Genomic DNA, 15,619 nt, shown 5'->3' with positions numbered 1-15,619 from the left:
GTAAAGGGGAATATTAGGCACATAAAAAATCTGTTGCCAAATAGAATATTTTCAGTGATGTGTTATGTGTTAGCTTGTTATAATTAAATATTTTTCTTCTCTTTCAGAGTTAGCTGACTGGGAAGGAAATGAAAATTCCCATCTTTTTCTCACTGACCAATATCTGGGTGACTGAGAGTCTTGGGGTGCAAAAGGTAATATGATGCCTCACTTGTCTTACTGGATGCAAATTCAAAGAACTCGTCCCCTGGCGGTGGTGGTGACATTTGCTACAGTTGGATTAGCAGCATTTAAAAATGTGGGCTCACTGGATGCAAATTCACTGACACCAAAAGAAGAGATGAGTTAGCTGTGATGTCTTGTGGTTGTGCTTACAAGCAGAAAACCCTGCTGCTGTCCTCTGATGCACTTTGGCTTTGACATAAAAAGTGATGGCTCAGCCTTTCAGAGGAAAAGCTTCAAGGCAGCTTTTGTCTTATCTCCTGGACTGTCTCCTGAGAGGCAGGCTTGTCAGCTTCGAGTCAAATAAATCCAGGCTTTGAGATTCGGAGGAGAAGATGAGCTATGCCTTTGCTCTCTTGGCAGTCATCTGGGGACTTGCTGTGAAAATCCTTTGCCTAAGACGAATTATCAGCCCCTCAAGAGTTTCACTAAAGGAAAGTAAACTGTACTCATGAAAATTAAATGGTGGCACTCCAGATAATGACAAGAGGGTGCTCTCTCTCTCTCCTTTAAATTCAGGAATTCAGTGCTTTGGTTTTCAGTGATGCTCTGTGCATTTGTAGATCAAGGAGCTGGAATATTAGGAAGAGTGTTTTTGTCTGCCTTTCTTATTCCAATGCCTTAAAATCATGGCTTAGGTCCTTGGAACCTTTTCTTGCTTGCCAATGTAAATAAAATAAAGAAGAGAGACATATACTGTGGTGAGAATATGAAGTCAGCAGAAAACTGCTGTGGAGTTTGCAAGACACAGTCAACTATATCTAGCTCAGAAGGTGCATTTAAGGATTAATTAGTTTAAGTTGCAGAATATTTGGAAAAGGAAGCATGAGGCATGGAGACTAATCAATAAAATATACACTTTGTAAACATTTTAACCACCTAGCCCCAATATCTCTCCCCACCAAAACACTGTTTGTTTATTTTTATATTATTTGTTTGCATCTATCAGCCTTAATAAAATATTTCTTTTATTGTTTTAGTATCGATATTTTATCAAGTCTTTCTTTTCTCAACAAATACAAGCTGTATTTGCACTGGAACATTTCTGTAGATCAATCTCTTTAAAAATAAAAATCCCCCCCACCGCCAAAAAAACAGAGCTAGTGCCAGTTTATCAAGAAGAAAATAAAACTCAGATGGCTTTCAGTCCATTTTCAAGTAAAGTATGAAATATCAGGAGATGGTTTGTGTTTTATACATGTTCACTTTAGATTAAAATGAAATTTTCATAATGTTCTTTAAAATACAATCCAATTAAATTTCCAGTGTCTTTGTTTACAAGTTCCTAGATGGAACTTTCGAAAAGCTCATACTGTAGTAATAACCATAAAGCCACCTTGCTAAGAAAATGTTACCCAACTTAGAAATAATGTCTTTATAGTCTGTGTGGGAATACATAAGTCCAGAATCTTTAGTAGGTGATTATACTGATTGAGTCTGCATTTTCTCTCCTGTTGTGTCCTCTTTATTGAGGACACGTTCTGAATGGCACTCGGCTACCAAGTGGGGAGCATAAGGCAGGCACAAATCTATTATTTGAGAAAGTTGAGCCCTGAGAATTTGAGGCAGCTACTCAAAGTCATACAGCTGATGGCAGGTTCAAGTTCCCAGGTCTTGTTTTCAGAAACATGTACTTCCATTCCTTGAGTAATTCTTAGCCTCTACTAAGGCTGGGGTCAATTTCTCAGGGACAGCCAAGGTATTATACTTAGACATGGCCAAGTACATAGCAACTCACATCTAGATAAAATTGGCAGATACTACGCTGAGAACTTTTATACACAATATCTCCTCTACTCTTCACAAGAAGTCTGTAAGATGGATTCTATTAATGTCCCCATTTTACAGATGAGAAATTGAAAACAACAGAGGTCAGGCAACTTTTTCAAGGTCACATATGTAAGAAAATGGCCAAACCAGAAACTGAAACTAAGTCTTTCTGTACATTTGAAAGTCCATACATTAAACCACTCCACTCCATGGCCTCTACACATAAACAAGAAAGATACAAACAGGATGAAAATCCACATTCATTATTTAAAACAAGCACATTTTCAAATGTCTTTTTAAGGAATAGTTATATGCAAACAATGACAAGATGAAGTATTCCTGAAATACGAGTTTAAATTTTGGGAATGCAAACAGTGAGAACTCAGTACTTTAGTGTGTAGGGATGATTACAATGGTTCTGCATAAATACACACATCCTTTCCGCAAGTGAAATAGCAAACTATGTGTAAGACGTGTGTAAATTATTTTTGCATACGTATTAGCTACCACTTGTAAAATCCTATTAAGAAATTGTTGTCGACAACAGCCAGCACTGGGGAGCAGAATGAGATCTCTGGTTGTATCAGTTATGTCCTCGCGGCTGACAGAATATTTATTCCCAGAGTTAACTGTTATAAATTGTATGTTGCCCCTTCAGTTGCTACAAGCTCGTGATGGAGACTGGGCAGAGAGGACAACCTGTAATTCAGGATGGTTTGGAAGCTGGTTGCCTAGGAAACTGGGATGAGCAGCAAATGCCCAGCAAAACTGACTTGTCAACAAGATAGGGGATTTTCTTTTTTGATCTGCATTGCTTTCTGAATGTATATTTTGTGACTCATGTGGAGTCTGATTTGGGCCATTAGCCCTTGGTGGGCTGTGTATGCCAAAGTGGGCCAAAGGTTAGTCAGGGAGGATGGGAAATTTTTCACAAACATTGTGCTGACAAAATACTGGGGAGAAAGGGCATGATGGTGCAGTTAAAAAGGGGTTTATAAGATAAGCTAATCAACAGATGAATATTTTACATAACATAACATGCTTACAATTCTTATCATAACTTTACATCTAAATTTGTAGTAGCAAAACTTACTTTTCTTTAACATAAAAGTTTTATTTGTTGTAATCCACTGTTCCCTGCTCTTATACCAGAAGCTTTGATTTATAGTAAAGTAGTTACCTCCAAGGGTAGCACCTGGAAATTCACAAAGCTTTGAGGAAAATAGTACCTAATTTTCCTATAGTTTTTTTTTTTTTTTTTTTTTGCGGTACGCGGGCCTCTCACTGCTGTGGCCTCTCCCGTTGCGGAGCACAGGCTCCGGACGTGCAGGCTCAGCGGCCATGGCTCATGGGCCCAGCCACTCCGCAGCATGTGAGATCCTCCCGGATCGGGGCACGAACCCGTATCCCCTGCATCGGCAGGCGGACTCTCAACCGCTGCGCCACCAGGGAAGTCCTCCCTATAGTTTTAAAGCATGAACACTTAATTTTTTATTTTTAAATGTATCACACATGTACACATATACATTTTATAAGTATGTATACATGCGTGCATATATATTTAAGTAGAATCATATGAAATTGCTGATTTTAGACTATACTGGGTCTACAAAAATGGCAAATATATATATATATATACTTCAACTTATAAACAGGAGAGATCATAGAATACATTTTTTTTTCTTGTCCTTTTTTGCTTGGGTTCCCATTTCCTCTTTTCCCACCTCCACCTTACCCTGTCTATATCGGCCCTACCCTGCCCTTCTCATATATCCTCACTCTATCCTCGCCTCACAAACAATTCACATTAACGAACTATCAATAATATATATCTTCATAGTCATAGAATCATAAACATATGTGCAGCTATACATGGGCTAGCGACCAAACTTGTGGTGTGGAACCTCAAACTTCCAGATTGCTTTTCCCCTGTTGAAATCTATAGCCAAATATTCTCTTTCCTGCATTTAAATAATACTTATCTCCTCTGCTTCGCACTAATCTTTAATGGATTTCAGCCTGGTTTTACGTAGTTTCTTCACTTTTTGACACTCATTCATTCGAATTCTTTTTCTCTTATTATGTGCTAGAAACTACTCACAATTGATTCAAGCTGTAAAGTATGGCAACACGTCACATGATAGATTAATAATTCTTTTCTGGTTTCTTACTTTTGCCTCCACACAATAGCCTATTATTTTGCAAAGTTAAGAGTAAGAATATAAGAGAAGGAAATACTTTACTAGACCCAGAATTTCTCCTGCAAAGAAAAATGGCCTCTCAGAGCCATTTCTACAGTTTCCATCTGTCAGAGCAAAGTTAATGACCAGGTAGGCAATGGGGCCATACGAAAAGACCTTAGAATTTATGTTCCAGAGGAGAGTGTTGGAAATCTTAAAATCGACAAGAGGTACAGCTTCACGACGGATGTGATAGAAGACCTGGCATTCTCACGCTCAGCCAAAGGTGACTTCTCCCCTCACTGCCTACAGCCATTGCCATTGAATCCCACTTTCCTTCCAGGAGACAATAGTTATTCTACTAGGTCATTGTGGGCAATCTCTGCTCAGCCGTATGGGCAGATTCCCGAGATGCTGAGCCATTGGACTGCTCAGGACCACACCACTCTGAGTGCTCTCCCTAGGGAGTTAGTGTCAACAGATGAAGAAGGAAATGAGGACTTAGAGGTGGAGGGTCTACGCCCTCTTCTCCTCTCTGCACTCGCCTGCCCCTGCCTGCATCTCTATAGGTCTTGGATGCTCTTTGGCCCACATGTAAATGCCTGCCGTGTGACGAGGCTGTTGTCCTTGGGCTACAGTCCTTTCTCTTATTTGGAAAGGAAAGTTCTTTGTAATGAAATAAAATTCATAGGAGTTTGGGGGTTGAAGGTCTCTTGGGATCAGCTCAGAAGAGCCCATTTCTAAGAGTTGTGATGGGTTTGCCTGGTAGGGGTTCCTTGGGTTGGTCTTTTATCCTCAGCAGAGGGTACCCTGGCCAGGGAGAACACAGCTCATTCTGGTTCTTTTGTGCTTGAGGGCTGTTATTTATTTAGAAGCTGAGACTGCCCTTCTCCTGTCTGTCAAAAGGGTTTCAAAGCTGCTGCACCAGGAACTGTTTCAGATTAGAGACTTCAGTAACTAATGATCTATGTCCTCTTCAGTAGTGAAATCCCCAAATGGTCCTAGAAGAAGAGAAGTAAATCTTGACAGCTGCTTAGAGGGCATTTTATTTTTATTATTATTATTATTTTTTGCGGTACGCGGGCCTCTCACTGTCGTGGCCTCTCCCGTTGTGGAGCACAGGCTCTGGACGCGCAGGCTCAGCGGCCATGGCTCACGGGCCCAGCCGCTCCGCGGCATGTGGGATCTTCCCGGACCGGGACACGAACCCGTGTGCCCCGCATCGGCAGGCGGACTCTCAACCACTGCGCCACCAGGGAAGCCCTAGAGGGCATTTTAGAACTAAATCCTAGGAGAAATGCTTTTAGGTTCAGAGACAGACCTTCCCACTCACTGCCAAGAAAAAGAAAAAAAAAAAAGAAGGTTGAAGAGGAGGGAAAAGATATTAGTGTACAGAAAGGCAGCTGTTTGAGCTCACCCAGGTGTGCTCTGAAGACCAAACCCCTACAGCAGCAATTAGCGGGTAACCCTTGATCTGCTCTACCTCCTAGACAGCACAGTGGAATCAGATGGCGTGGGAAGTGCGCGCACGTACACACACACGTCGTGGGATCCTACCTGCAGGAAGGTAGTTTCTGTGGGTGAGAGAACGAAGCCAGGTAACATTCCAAACAGACTGTAGTTTTAGCAGATCTGTCAAGAACACTGACACGGGAGGCTTGTTATTGTAATCCCAGAAGCTTTTCATTTTTTCTTTGGGAAGTGTGTGAATAGTCGTAATGCTGTTTTGCTTCTAAAACTGGACAGTGAGTTAAAGAGCAGCAGCCGTCGCCACAATAACAGCACCACCACCACCACCACCAACACCACCACCACCAAAATCTTTTATCCTGGCCACCATGGAGTTTCTCGAAAGAACTTATCTTGTGAATGACAAAGCCACCAAGATGTACGCCTTCACGCTAGACAGGTAACAGACATCTGATACCGCTTCACAATTCGTTGTGTCTTGAGTATTCACTAAGTCCCTAGATCCTACTGCTTCAGAATTGGAAAGTTTTGCTGTTGCAACTTGGGGGCGTTTTGTAAAATTTTATAAACTTGTTGGCCACGTTATATAATTCTTATCCTGAAAAAGGCAATACTCTGTATAGTTGATTTGCTTCCTTAAATATGCTGAGTGTACGAAGGACATATCTTATTAGTATATTTTTCATCTGTAGATTTTCTTCTAAAAAACAGACATACACAATCTGATGTGTTTCCCTTTCTTTTCCTCAATTCTTCACACTTTTAAGATAGTAAATTTTATTAAATTATATTTAGAAAGAATTAAGGCTTTTCAACTATGTGGCAAATTGTGGTCACACTGATCTTAAGTTAATTGCTATTTTCTTAATTATATAATATCATTATCACATATACACACCTATAATAAATATAGCTGAGCTTAATGTTCTACATAGCTCTAGTTCTTTTTACTATCTCCCACAGTTCCATGTGCAATATATTCATTCATTTCCCCCTTATTTAACCATAATTGGTTGAACATGTGTATATATACCAGAGACTAAAATATTCCTAGACCTGTAACTCTGTCGTCTTGAAAGCCTGAGTCTAGTGTGGAATGCATATAAGAAACAGACAATTACAAAATAGCATGTGTGTTATTCTGGGGGTATACAGTAAGAATACCTCAAGGGAACCTAGGTCTTTGCTGGAATTTGGGAGTCAGAGAAAGCTTTTCATAAGTGATAGGCTGAGAACTGAAAAAATAAAAAGGAGTTAGAGTAGGGTTAGGGAAACCCTACATAGGAAGTAGGGTTAGGAAAGTTTTCCTGACTGAGATAATTTCCTGGTAAAGACAGAGACAAATAAGAATGAGACTTTGGTGCATTTGGGGAATTCAATCCAAGTGGGGAGCAAAGAGAAACACACTCAGAATACATAGATAAATGAATGAGAATCTGAAATAAATTCATGTTGGAAGCAGAATTTAAGAGAATACTTCTTACCCATTAATAATATGTGTAACGTTTTTGTGTGTTTCATGAAAACAAATTAATATTCCAAAGAGCAGCGGCATTGCGTTTGATAGCATCGAATGTTTAAGCAACTGCAAAGGGACTTTTTCTTAGGATATTTATAACTTTGCTTAAAAAATATATACGGCAAAGAGTCTAGCACATCTATTATCTCACACTGTAAGAATTATTTTTCTAAGAAAATAATATTAGATGTGATTTATTGAGACCATAAATGACAAAGCCTCACATTAGGTCAGGCAGAAATTTTGAACAACAAATTGTTAACACTGCGGACGCTATTAACAGAGCATCTCTGCATTATTAAAATAGCAGTATTTCCCTTCTCATGAAACTAGACCATTAGTACTCTGTTATGCAAATAAAGCCAACTGTTTATGGTTATAGGGTCTCATTCGCCTCATGAATTGGTATGGTTTTCAGGATACAGTGATGATAAAAACTGTCAAACTAATTTTTATTTTTTTTCCAAATAAAAACAATTGAACCTAGATGAGATTATTTATCCTGATCCCTCATTTCACCAGTTAGGAAAGTGGATTCCAGAGAGAATAAATGCCATTTTAAAGGTTGGATGTCTAATTATGGCAGAGTTGGGATGTGGACCATGCCTCCTGTTTGTGAATTTTGTTCCCCTCCCCGTCTCCTGCACACACACTTTCACCATGTGGCCTCCTGGCTCCTTAATCTCTTTCCTCCTGAGCTCATATGAACCTTGATCCCCTCACTAATTCACTTTTCCTCACCTCTCCCAATCTCCTTTCTCATATATTTTGTTCTATCTCTATTTCAGAGGTAACTTTGTCCCCTGAAAGTCCTTCTCTTTTCTCCTTCCTTCTCTTTTTTTCTACTTATCATCAGCTTTCTATTTAAGTTGTTATCACCTGTTAAGAAACTTATCTAGAAGGAATCTCTATTCTCTAATTAAACAATAAGAGTGCTTCAGTTATCTATTGTTGTGCAAGAAACTACCCCCCAAAACGTAGTGGCTTAAACAACAATCATTTTATTAATCACAGTTCTTGCTCCATGTGGAGTTATCGAGGTTTGCTTGCGAGGCTGCATTCTGCTGGTGTCTGGGATGTGCTAGAAGGTCAAGGATGGCTTCACTTACTTGTCTGGGGTCTTTGTGTTGGCTTTGACTGGTCTTTGTTCTGCTTCCCATGGCTTCTCTCTCTGTGTGGTGTCTCATTTTATCAGATTAGCTTGGACTTTTTTATATGGCAGTTCAGGGGAGAAACAGAGCAGCAGTGGAATCTGACAGGTGTCAGACAGCTTAAGACCAGAACTGGCACAGCACCATTTTTACCACATTTGATGGGTTAAAGCAAGTCCCAAGTCTGAGATTCAAGGGGTGGCACAGTGGATTCCATCTCTTGCTGGCATGTGCATATAGGATGACAGGAATTGTTGGACATAATTTTAGAGACATTTTACCACAGGAAGTAGTAATATTAGGCCCTGTAGGTACTATTGTGTAATCTCTCCCCCACCAATCCCTCCAATTCCCTTTCCAGTGATGTGATCCCCTATGCTTGGGCTCATGGTAGCAAAGAGATAGTTGTATGAAGTTGACCTACATGCTCAATATGGTTTTCTTGGTACTGGAAACGAGCTTTTCTTTTTCCCAAGTTGTATATTAAAGAAGTGCAGGGAATGTGAGGGCAGGTCCAGATGGTAGGGACAAAGTACTGGAATGGTTTCAATGTGAAGCCTTAAAGTGTGTGTGTGTGTGTGTGTGTGTGTGTGTGTGTGTGTGTGTTTGGGATGGCAGGACTTCTGGAACGGCGGTGTAAGTAGCTCAATGGACCTCCTTCCCCAGTGAAACATTTTTACCATTTTACTGGTAAAAATAATACTAAAAAAAGTCCAACAGCTTAGTCTCTGGAAATTGTCTTAAGGGCATACAGCAAACTGAGATTTATTCAAGAAAATCTACTAAATCTCAGTAAAAAGCAAGAGTCTGTGGCATTTGAGCCATGATCTGCCCCACTAACCTCTTTCCCCTCCACGCTTGTTGTGATGGAAGCTCTACTCTGGTTGGATGTGGCCAAAAGACAGGGATCTCTCTCCTCCCAGCTTCCAACTGGGGCTACAGTTCACCCCTAGAGCAAAGGGCTGCTGGAATCTCTAATTGCCCCAGCTCCATATTATAGAACCTGTATTCAATGCAGACATGGCCAAGAGGACTGGGGGGCCCCTTCCTTCACCCAATCCCTACTCATAGTCCAGGAGCAGCAAGCCCCTGAACACCCCTGCCCTGGCTCACACACAGGGTGAGGTTCTTCACCACCCACTTATGGAGCAGAGGCGGCACTCCAGGATAAGTGGGTCACTGTTCCTTCTCTCAGTTTTGGGGCAGTGATGCAGAGGTTCTGCCCATGGGAGAATCAGGCTCTAAGAACAGAGAGCTATGCGTCTTTCCCTTAGAGGACTGATGATACATCATCTGAGTTTATTCGCAACAGAACATGGGGTATTTCAAGCATAGCGCACTGTCGAAAACAATGAGGATTTTGCTGTTGAGCAATCAAGAGCAGGCTGGTTGCTTCGTCAGAGCAACAAGCTAAATGGTAGACCAGTTAGAAGTTTAACAGAAACAGCTAGGGAAAGGCAGGTAAAAAGAGCCCTCCTGGAGTTGGCACAAGCCACAAAAGATTAGCCTCAAATACTATCCCTGTAAGGAGGCTCTTATGGACTGAATGTTTTTGTCATTCCACAATTCATATACTAAAACCCTAGCTCCCATGTGACTATATTGGAAACAGGACCTTTAAGATGATTAAGGTTAAATGAGGTCATTAGGGTGAAGTCCTCATAGATAGAACTGATATATTTATAAAAGAGGAAGAGATACCAGAGATCTCTCTCTTTCTACCATGTGAGAACATAACAAGAAGACAGCCATCTACAAGCCAGGGCCACCAAAACCAGAAACCAAATTTTCCAGCACCTTAATAATGGATTTCTAGCCTCTAGAGCTATGAAAAAATAAATTTCTGTTGTTTAAGCTACCCAGTCTGCAGTATTTTACTATAGAAGCTAGAGGAGACTAATACATGGCCCAACTTTAATTGGATAACACTGTAATTTATGCCTCAGGATACTGTTGAAAACATTAGAGCAGTCAGCAAGTGATTAAGGAGGACAAGAGCTGAGTGTGATACCAACAAAGGCAGAGCAGCCAGAAGCTTAACAGTGATGCATGGAAAAAGACAGTCAAAGAAAACATGATTAAAATGATCACCATCCCTGGGAAAGCGGGTAGGGAGAGGGAAGGATAACTGTGCACATGTCCAAGGCTGCACTCTCTGAGAAATGGCAATAGAGGCTACACAGCAGGGAAGGTCAAAGAAAATACTCCACTGAACTACACAAGCCAATTCACTAAACAAATAAAAAAGCGAACAAGTAAGCAGCCACAATAACAAGCCCGCTGGAGATCAGTATTCAGAATTGCTACAATATATTACCTAAAACATCCAGTTTCCAGAAAAATATGACAACCTATGCAAAGGAACAGGAAAGAATAACCTATAAACAGTAAAGAGAGCAGGTAATAGAAACTGCCTTGGAAAGGGCCCCCATGTTGAACTCAGCATTCAAAGATTTAAAGCAGCTATTATAAATATGTTCAAAGAATTAAAGAAAACCATGTTTAAAGAATTAAAGAAAGGCATGATGACAATGTCTCATCACATAGAGAATATCAGTAATAATAGATAGATAGAAATAATAAAAAAGAACCAAATTCTGAAGTTGAAAAGTACAATAAATGGAACAAAGGGACTCAGCAGTAGATATGAGCTGGCAGAAGAAAGAATCAGTGACTGTGAAGACAGGTCAATAGTTATGCAACACAAAGTACAGAGAGAAAGAGGAATGAATAAAAATTAACAGAGCCTCAGAGAAATGTGGTACATAGTTAAATATCCTACCATATACATAATGGGAATACCAGAAAGAGAGGAGGCAGAAAAGGAGCAGAAAAACATTCAAAGGAACAAATTTCAAAATTTGGTGAAAATATTAATTTATACATCCATGAGAGTCAACAAACTCTAAGAAGAATCAAGGCAAACAGATCTATACTCTGACACACACATCATAGTTAAAATATTGAAAGCAAAACACACAGAAAAATCTTGAAAGCAGTAAGAGGAAAAAAGACTCATCGTGAGCAAGAGTTTCTCAGTAAGATTAACAGCTGATTTCTATCAGAAACAAAGAAGGCTGGAAGGCAGTGGGGCGGCATATTTAAAGTACTGAAAGAAAAAACAAACCCTGCCAATCAATCAACTTTTATCCAACAGAACTATCTTTGTAAAATGAAGGTGAAATAAAGAAATTCCCAAATGAATAAAAATTGAGAGAACCTTTTGCTAGCAGATTCATTTTACAAGTAATAGTAAAGGAAATTCTTCAGGCTTAAAACAAATGACACCAGCCATTAACTAGAGTCAACACACAAAAAAATCAAACAGCATCAGTAAAGGTAATTATGTAGATAATTATAGAAGACAGAATATTTACTCTCCTTTTTTCTCTTAATTGATTTAAAGATAAATCACATAAAATAAAATGCATGTAGTCTTTGATGAAATGGAAAACTTCATAGAAAGATATCAGCTACCAAACTCGAGAGGAAATAGAAATCTGAGTAGACCAATAACAAGTAAAGAGACTGTATTAGCTTCACACAAAGAAAGCCCAAATGTGTCACTGATGACTTCTACCAAAGATGTAAAATAGAATGAATATCAATTCTTCCAAAAAATAAAAGAGTGAACATTTTCCAACTTATTCTATGAGTTCAATATTCCAGATAGAGAAACAATAGAAATGAAAACATACTTCCACAAAACCTTGTATACAAATTTGCAAAGTAGCATTATTCATAATAGCTGAAAAAATGTAAACAACCTAAATGTCCATCAGATGTATATCCATACAACTTAGTACTATCTGGAAATAAAAAGCAATGAAGTACTGACATACTGAAATTTGGTATAACATGGATGAACCTTGAAAACACTATACTAAGTGAAAGAAGCCAGTCACAAAATCTACATAATGTATGATTCCATTTATAGAAAATGTCCAGAAGCGGCAAATTTATAAAGACAGAAATAAGATTAGTGATTTCCTGAGGTAGGATTGTGTGTAAGGAGACTGGGGATTTACTGGGTATGGAATTTCTTTTTGGGGTGATGAAAATGTTCTAAATTAGATTGTGGTGATGGGTGTATGACTTTGTATATATGCTAAAACCCATTAATTGTATACATTAAATGGGTTTGTGGCATATGAATTATATTATAATAAAGCTGTTTAAAAAAGGGGTGGAACACTGGATAGCTGGTCTGGGACAAGAAATTACACCTGTTAGGTGAACATTTCTATTCCCCACTCCCTCATAACATCTAATCAAATAAACGGTCTCCATATTTTGCTCACTATACTCTAGCCTTCCAAGCAACACCCAAAATGATCATTTTAGAAATGTGAACCACATAATGTTACCTCCCTAGTCAAAACCTTCCGACTTCCTCCTTTTATATTTTAAAGAAAATGAAACCCTTTACAATGGCCCACAGAGTTCTGCATGATCTGACTTCTGCCTACTTCTTTGACTTGATTCAATTTTACTCTCTCTTGATGCTACAGTGGTCACTATGCAGTTTCCTTTCTGTTCAAGACAAGCTTCTGAACAAGACAAGTTCTTTCTTGCCTTTTGGCTTTTGCACCAGCAATGCCCTCTGCTTGTGATGTTCCTCCTTCCTGTGGGTCTGCTCCGCGTTATCTTTTAAGTTACTGCTCAGATATCGTCGACAGAGGTGCCTTCCCCTACCACTCTATTTCAGGTAGCCTCACCTTTCCTCTCCCAGTCACTGCCCATGATACTACACAGCCTCTGTTACTATCAGCTGGTTTGCTGTGTTCCCCTCTGCTAGGATATAAGCTTCTTAGGTCAAGAACTTTGCTGGTCTCAAAGGCATGGTATCATTAGCACCTCTGATGGTGCAGGCATGCAACACATTTGTTGAACGAATGAATACACGAAGTGTTGGAAATGCATGGCGGGACCTTAGATTTTATCTCCTCTCCCAACAGGAGGAGTGATTTAAGGCTCTTGGGAAAGGTAATGTGAAAGTACAAAAACAAAGTGATTTTATATAGTCAACATGTGAAGTAAGAGTGTGAAAAATATTACCAGCTCCACTTAAGAGATATAGAACCAAAGGGGTTTGACTTCTACCAACAGACAAAAATAAGATACAAAATTAAAAACAAAAATGCTTCTCCAAGATCACAAAATAAAGCTCCATTTTCTAATTCTTATTTTAAGAGATGAACTCTAAGTTCTAGGCTATTGACATCAGCTTTTGTAGTATTTCCCTACTTTTCTTCTCTGTTTCTCCCCGTTTTTTCTGTTTGATGCTACAGTAAGTTTCTTTGCTCCGGCCTATTGTTCCTACTCTTCAAAGCGTCAGCCATATTTGAACGTCTGGTGACCTCTGGTGATTTATTCTTTGAAAGTAAATTCATATTTTGATGCATTCTAGCATTTGCTTTTTAGAACCTTCGTTTTAAAATTCTTCTTAGAATTTGCATCACTTTTCAGATCAAGAGCCTGTACTGCAATCTAGAGACACTTAGACCACTTTGCTCTTATGAGATGATGAGGAATATATTTTAACTTCAGTTTTTTAACTTCTTTTGGAATCACAGACCCTTTGGGGAGCCCAGCGAAGATGGTGGACTCCCATCTCCCCTCATAAAACACATACATACACACACGTGAACACACTGTATCCAATTTCAGTCCTGTTTCGGATTTCTGGCTTAGTGCTTCAAGGAACAATCTCAGCTCAAAATGTATCCAACTTGGTTAATCTTAGGTCTAGGACAAGGTAGCAGCATTTAAAAGTAAAAATTGGCCAGGTTTCTTGCACTTTTCCTCTTGTGGCATTGCTCACAGGCTGTTCCCCTGGTGGAATTCCTGCCTTGGTCTGCCTTCTAAACTGTTCCAGGATAAGTTCTCTCTCAGTCACTCACCACCTGGTTTTCTCTGCCCACAAGATTCACGAAAAATAGAAAATAAAGTTAAGCTTCACATGGCCAGAGTGGTCATATGAACAATGCCAGAATATTTGGTGACCCTGTCCTGCTCATACTGCCTCCTCAGCACAAGGAAAAAGGAAACCTCCACCATGTTTTCTTATTAGTTCTCTGGCTCCTCTGCGTCGATGACCATTGGTGACTAACACTACTACCTTATACGGTTGTTTATTATCAGGGTATGTATCACATTACAAAGGTGAAAATTTATAGGTATGAGTACTCTATGTGCCTCTTGCCAAATAGTTCTTATTCCAATATGAAGATTACTTAGAATTGCTCAAAATCCTGAGTGCTATTAACATCATCGGCAAAAACATTCTGAAGCCAATTTGGCAAATATACATCAAAATCCTTAAAAATGCAGATACTTTTTTTAAAAAATAAATTTATTTATTTATTTTTGGCTGCGTTGGGTCTTCATTGCTGCACGTGGCCTTTCTCTAGTCATGGCGAGCAGGGACTACTCTTTGTTGCTGTGCGCGGGCTTCTCACTGCAGTGGCTTCTCTTGTTGCGGAGCACAGGCTCTAGGTGCTTGGGCTTCAGTAGTTGCGGCACGCGGGCTCAGTAGTTGTGGCTCACGGGCTCCAGAGCGCAGGCTCAGTAGTTGTGGCGCACGGGCTTAGTTGCTCCGTGCCATGTGGGATCTTCCCGGACCAGGGGTTGAGCCCATGTCCCCTGCATTGGCAGGCGGATTCTTAACCACTGTGCCACCAGGGAAGCCCAAAATGTAGATACTCTTTAGCCAAGTAATTCCCCTTTCAGGATTGCATTTTAAGGAGATAATAATGTACTTAGCAAAGGATAACTATAAAGATATGAATCACAGTGGTGCCAAATAATTGGCAAAGAGTCAATTGTCCAATAACAGAAAACAGTTACTTATGTTGTAACATATCTATACTAAATATAATGCTCTCTGTATGTTAAACTAATGACATAGAATATTTAATAAGTTGAGAAAACGTTAACAATATGTAGGTTCCAAAGCTGTATCTTTGGTGGAATCCTATTGTGACACTGTCATTTCATCCACAATCTATTCCAGCCCATCCCCACTGAGTTGCAGTCATGTGATTTGGGCAGCATTTACCACACTCTCAGCTCCAGGAGTCAGCGTTGTTGGGTTTAGCCAATCTTCTGGCTGTAACAAGGTCTAAGCCAATCAGCACATCCATAGTCCTCTGGCTACAGAGGCTGGCCAAATCAGCATGCAACTCAGGACTCCTGTTTTGCAGTTGGGAGAATGAACACTGTTTCTCGCTGTATAAGAAAAAACAAGTACACAGTCCTGATTATCTTGGGCAACTATTCCACTACATGAGGAAAACCAGCCTGAG

The 15,619-nt window shown here is 39.8% G+C and overlaps 1 protein-coding gene across 1 annotated transcript in view; it reads left to right on the top strand.

The window, feature by feature from the left end:
• The first annotated feature begins 6,010 nt into the window (after positions 1-6,010).
• The window catches only part of SLC30A8 (solute carrier family 30 member 8), a 32,141-nt gene continuing 22,532 nt past the window's right edge, over positions 6,011-15,619 (top strand). The window contains exon 1 of the mRNA XM_029223052.1: positions 6,011-6,081. Within this exon, the coding sequence (XP_029078885.1) occupies positions 6,011-6,081 (71 nt within the window). The remainder of the gene's footprint in view (positions 6,082-15,619) is intronic.

The sequence above is a fragment of the Monodon monoceros genome, unplaced genomic scaffold, assembly GCF_005190385.1.
Source record: "Monodon monoceros isolate NGI ecotype Baffin Bay Population unplaced genomic scaffold, NGI_Narwhal_1 Super_Scaffold_14, whole genome shotgun sequence".
NCBI classification, from domain to species: Eukaryota; Metazoa; Chordata; class Mammalia; order Artiodactyla; family Monodontidae; genus Monodon; species Monodon monoceros.
Note: the sequence above shows the minus strand (reverse complement) of the source record. Positions and strands in the feature narration are given on the sequence as shown.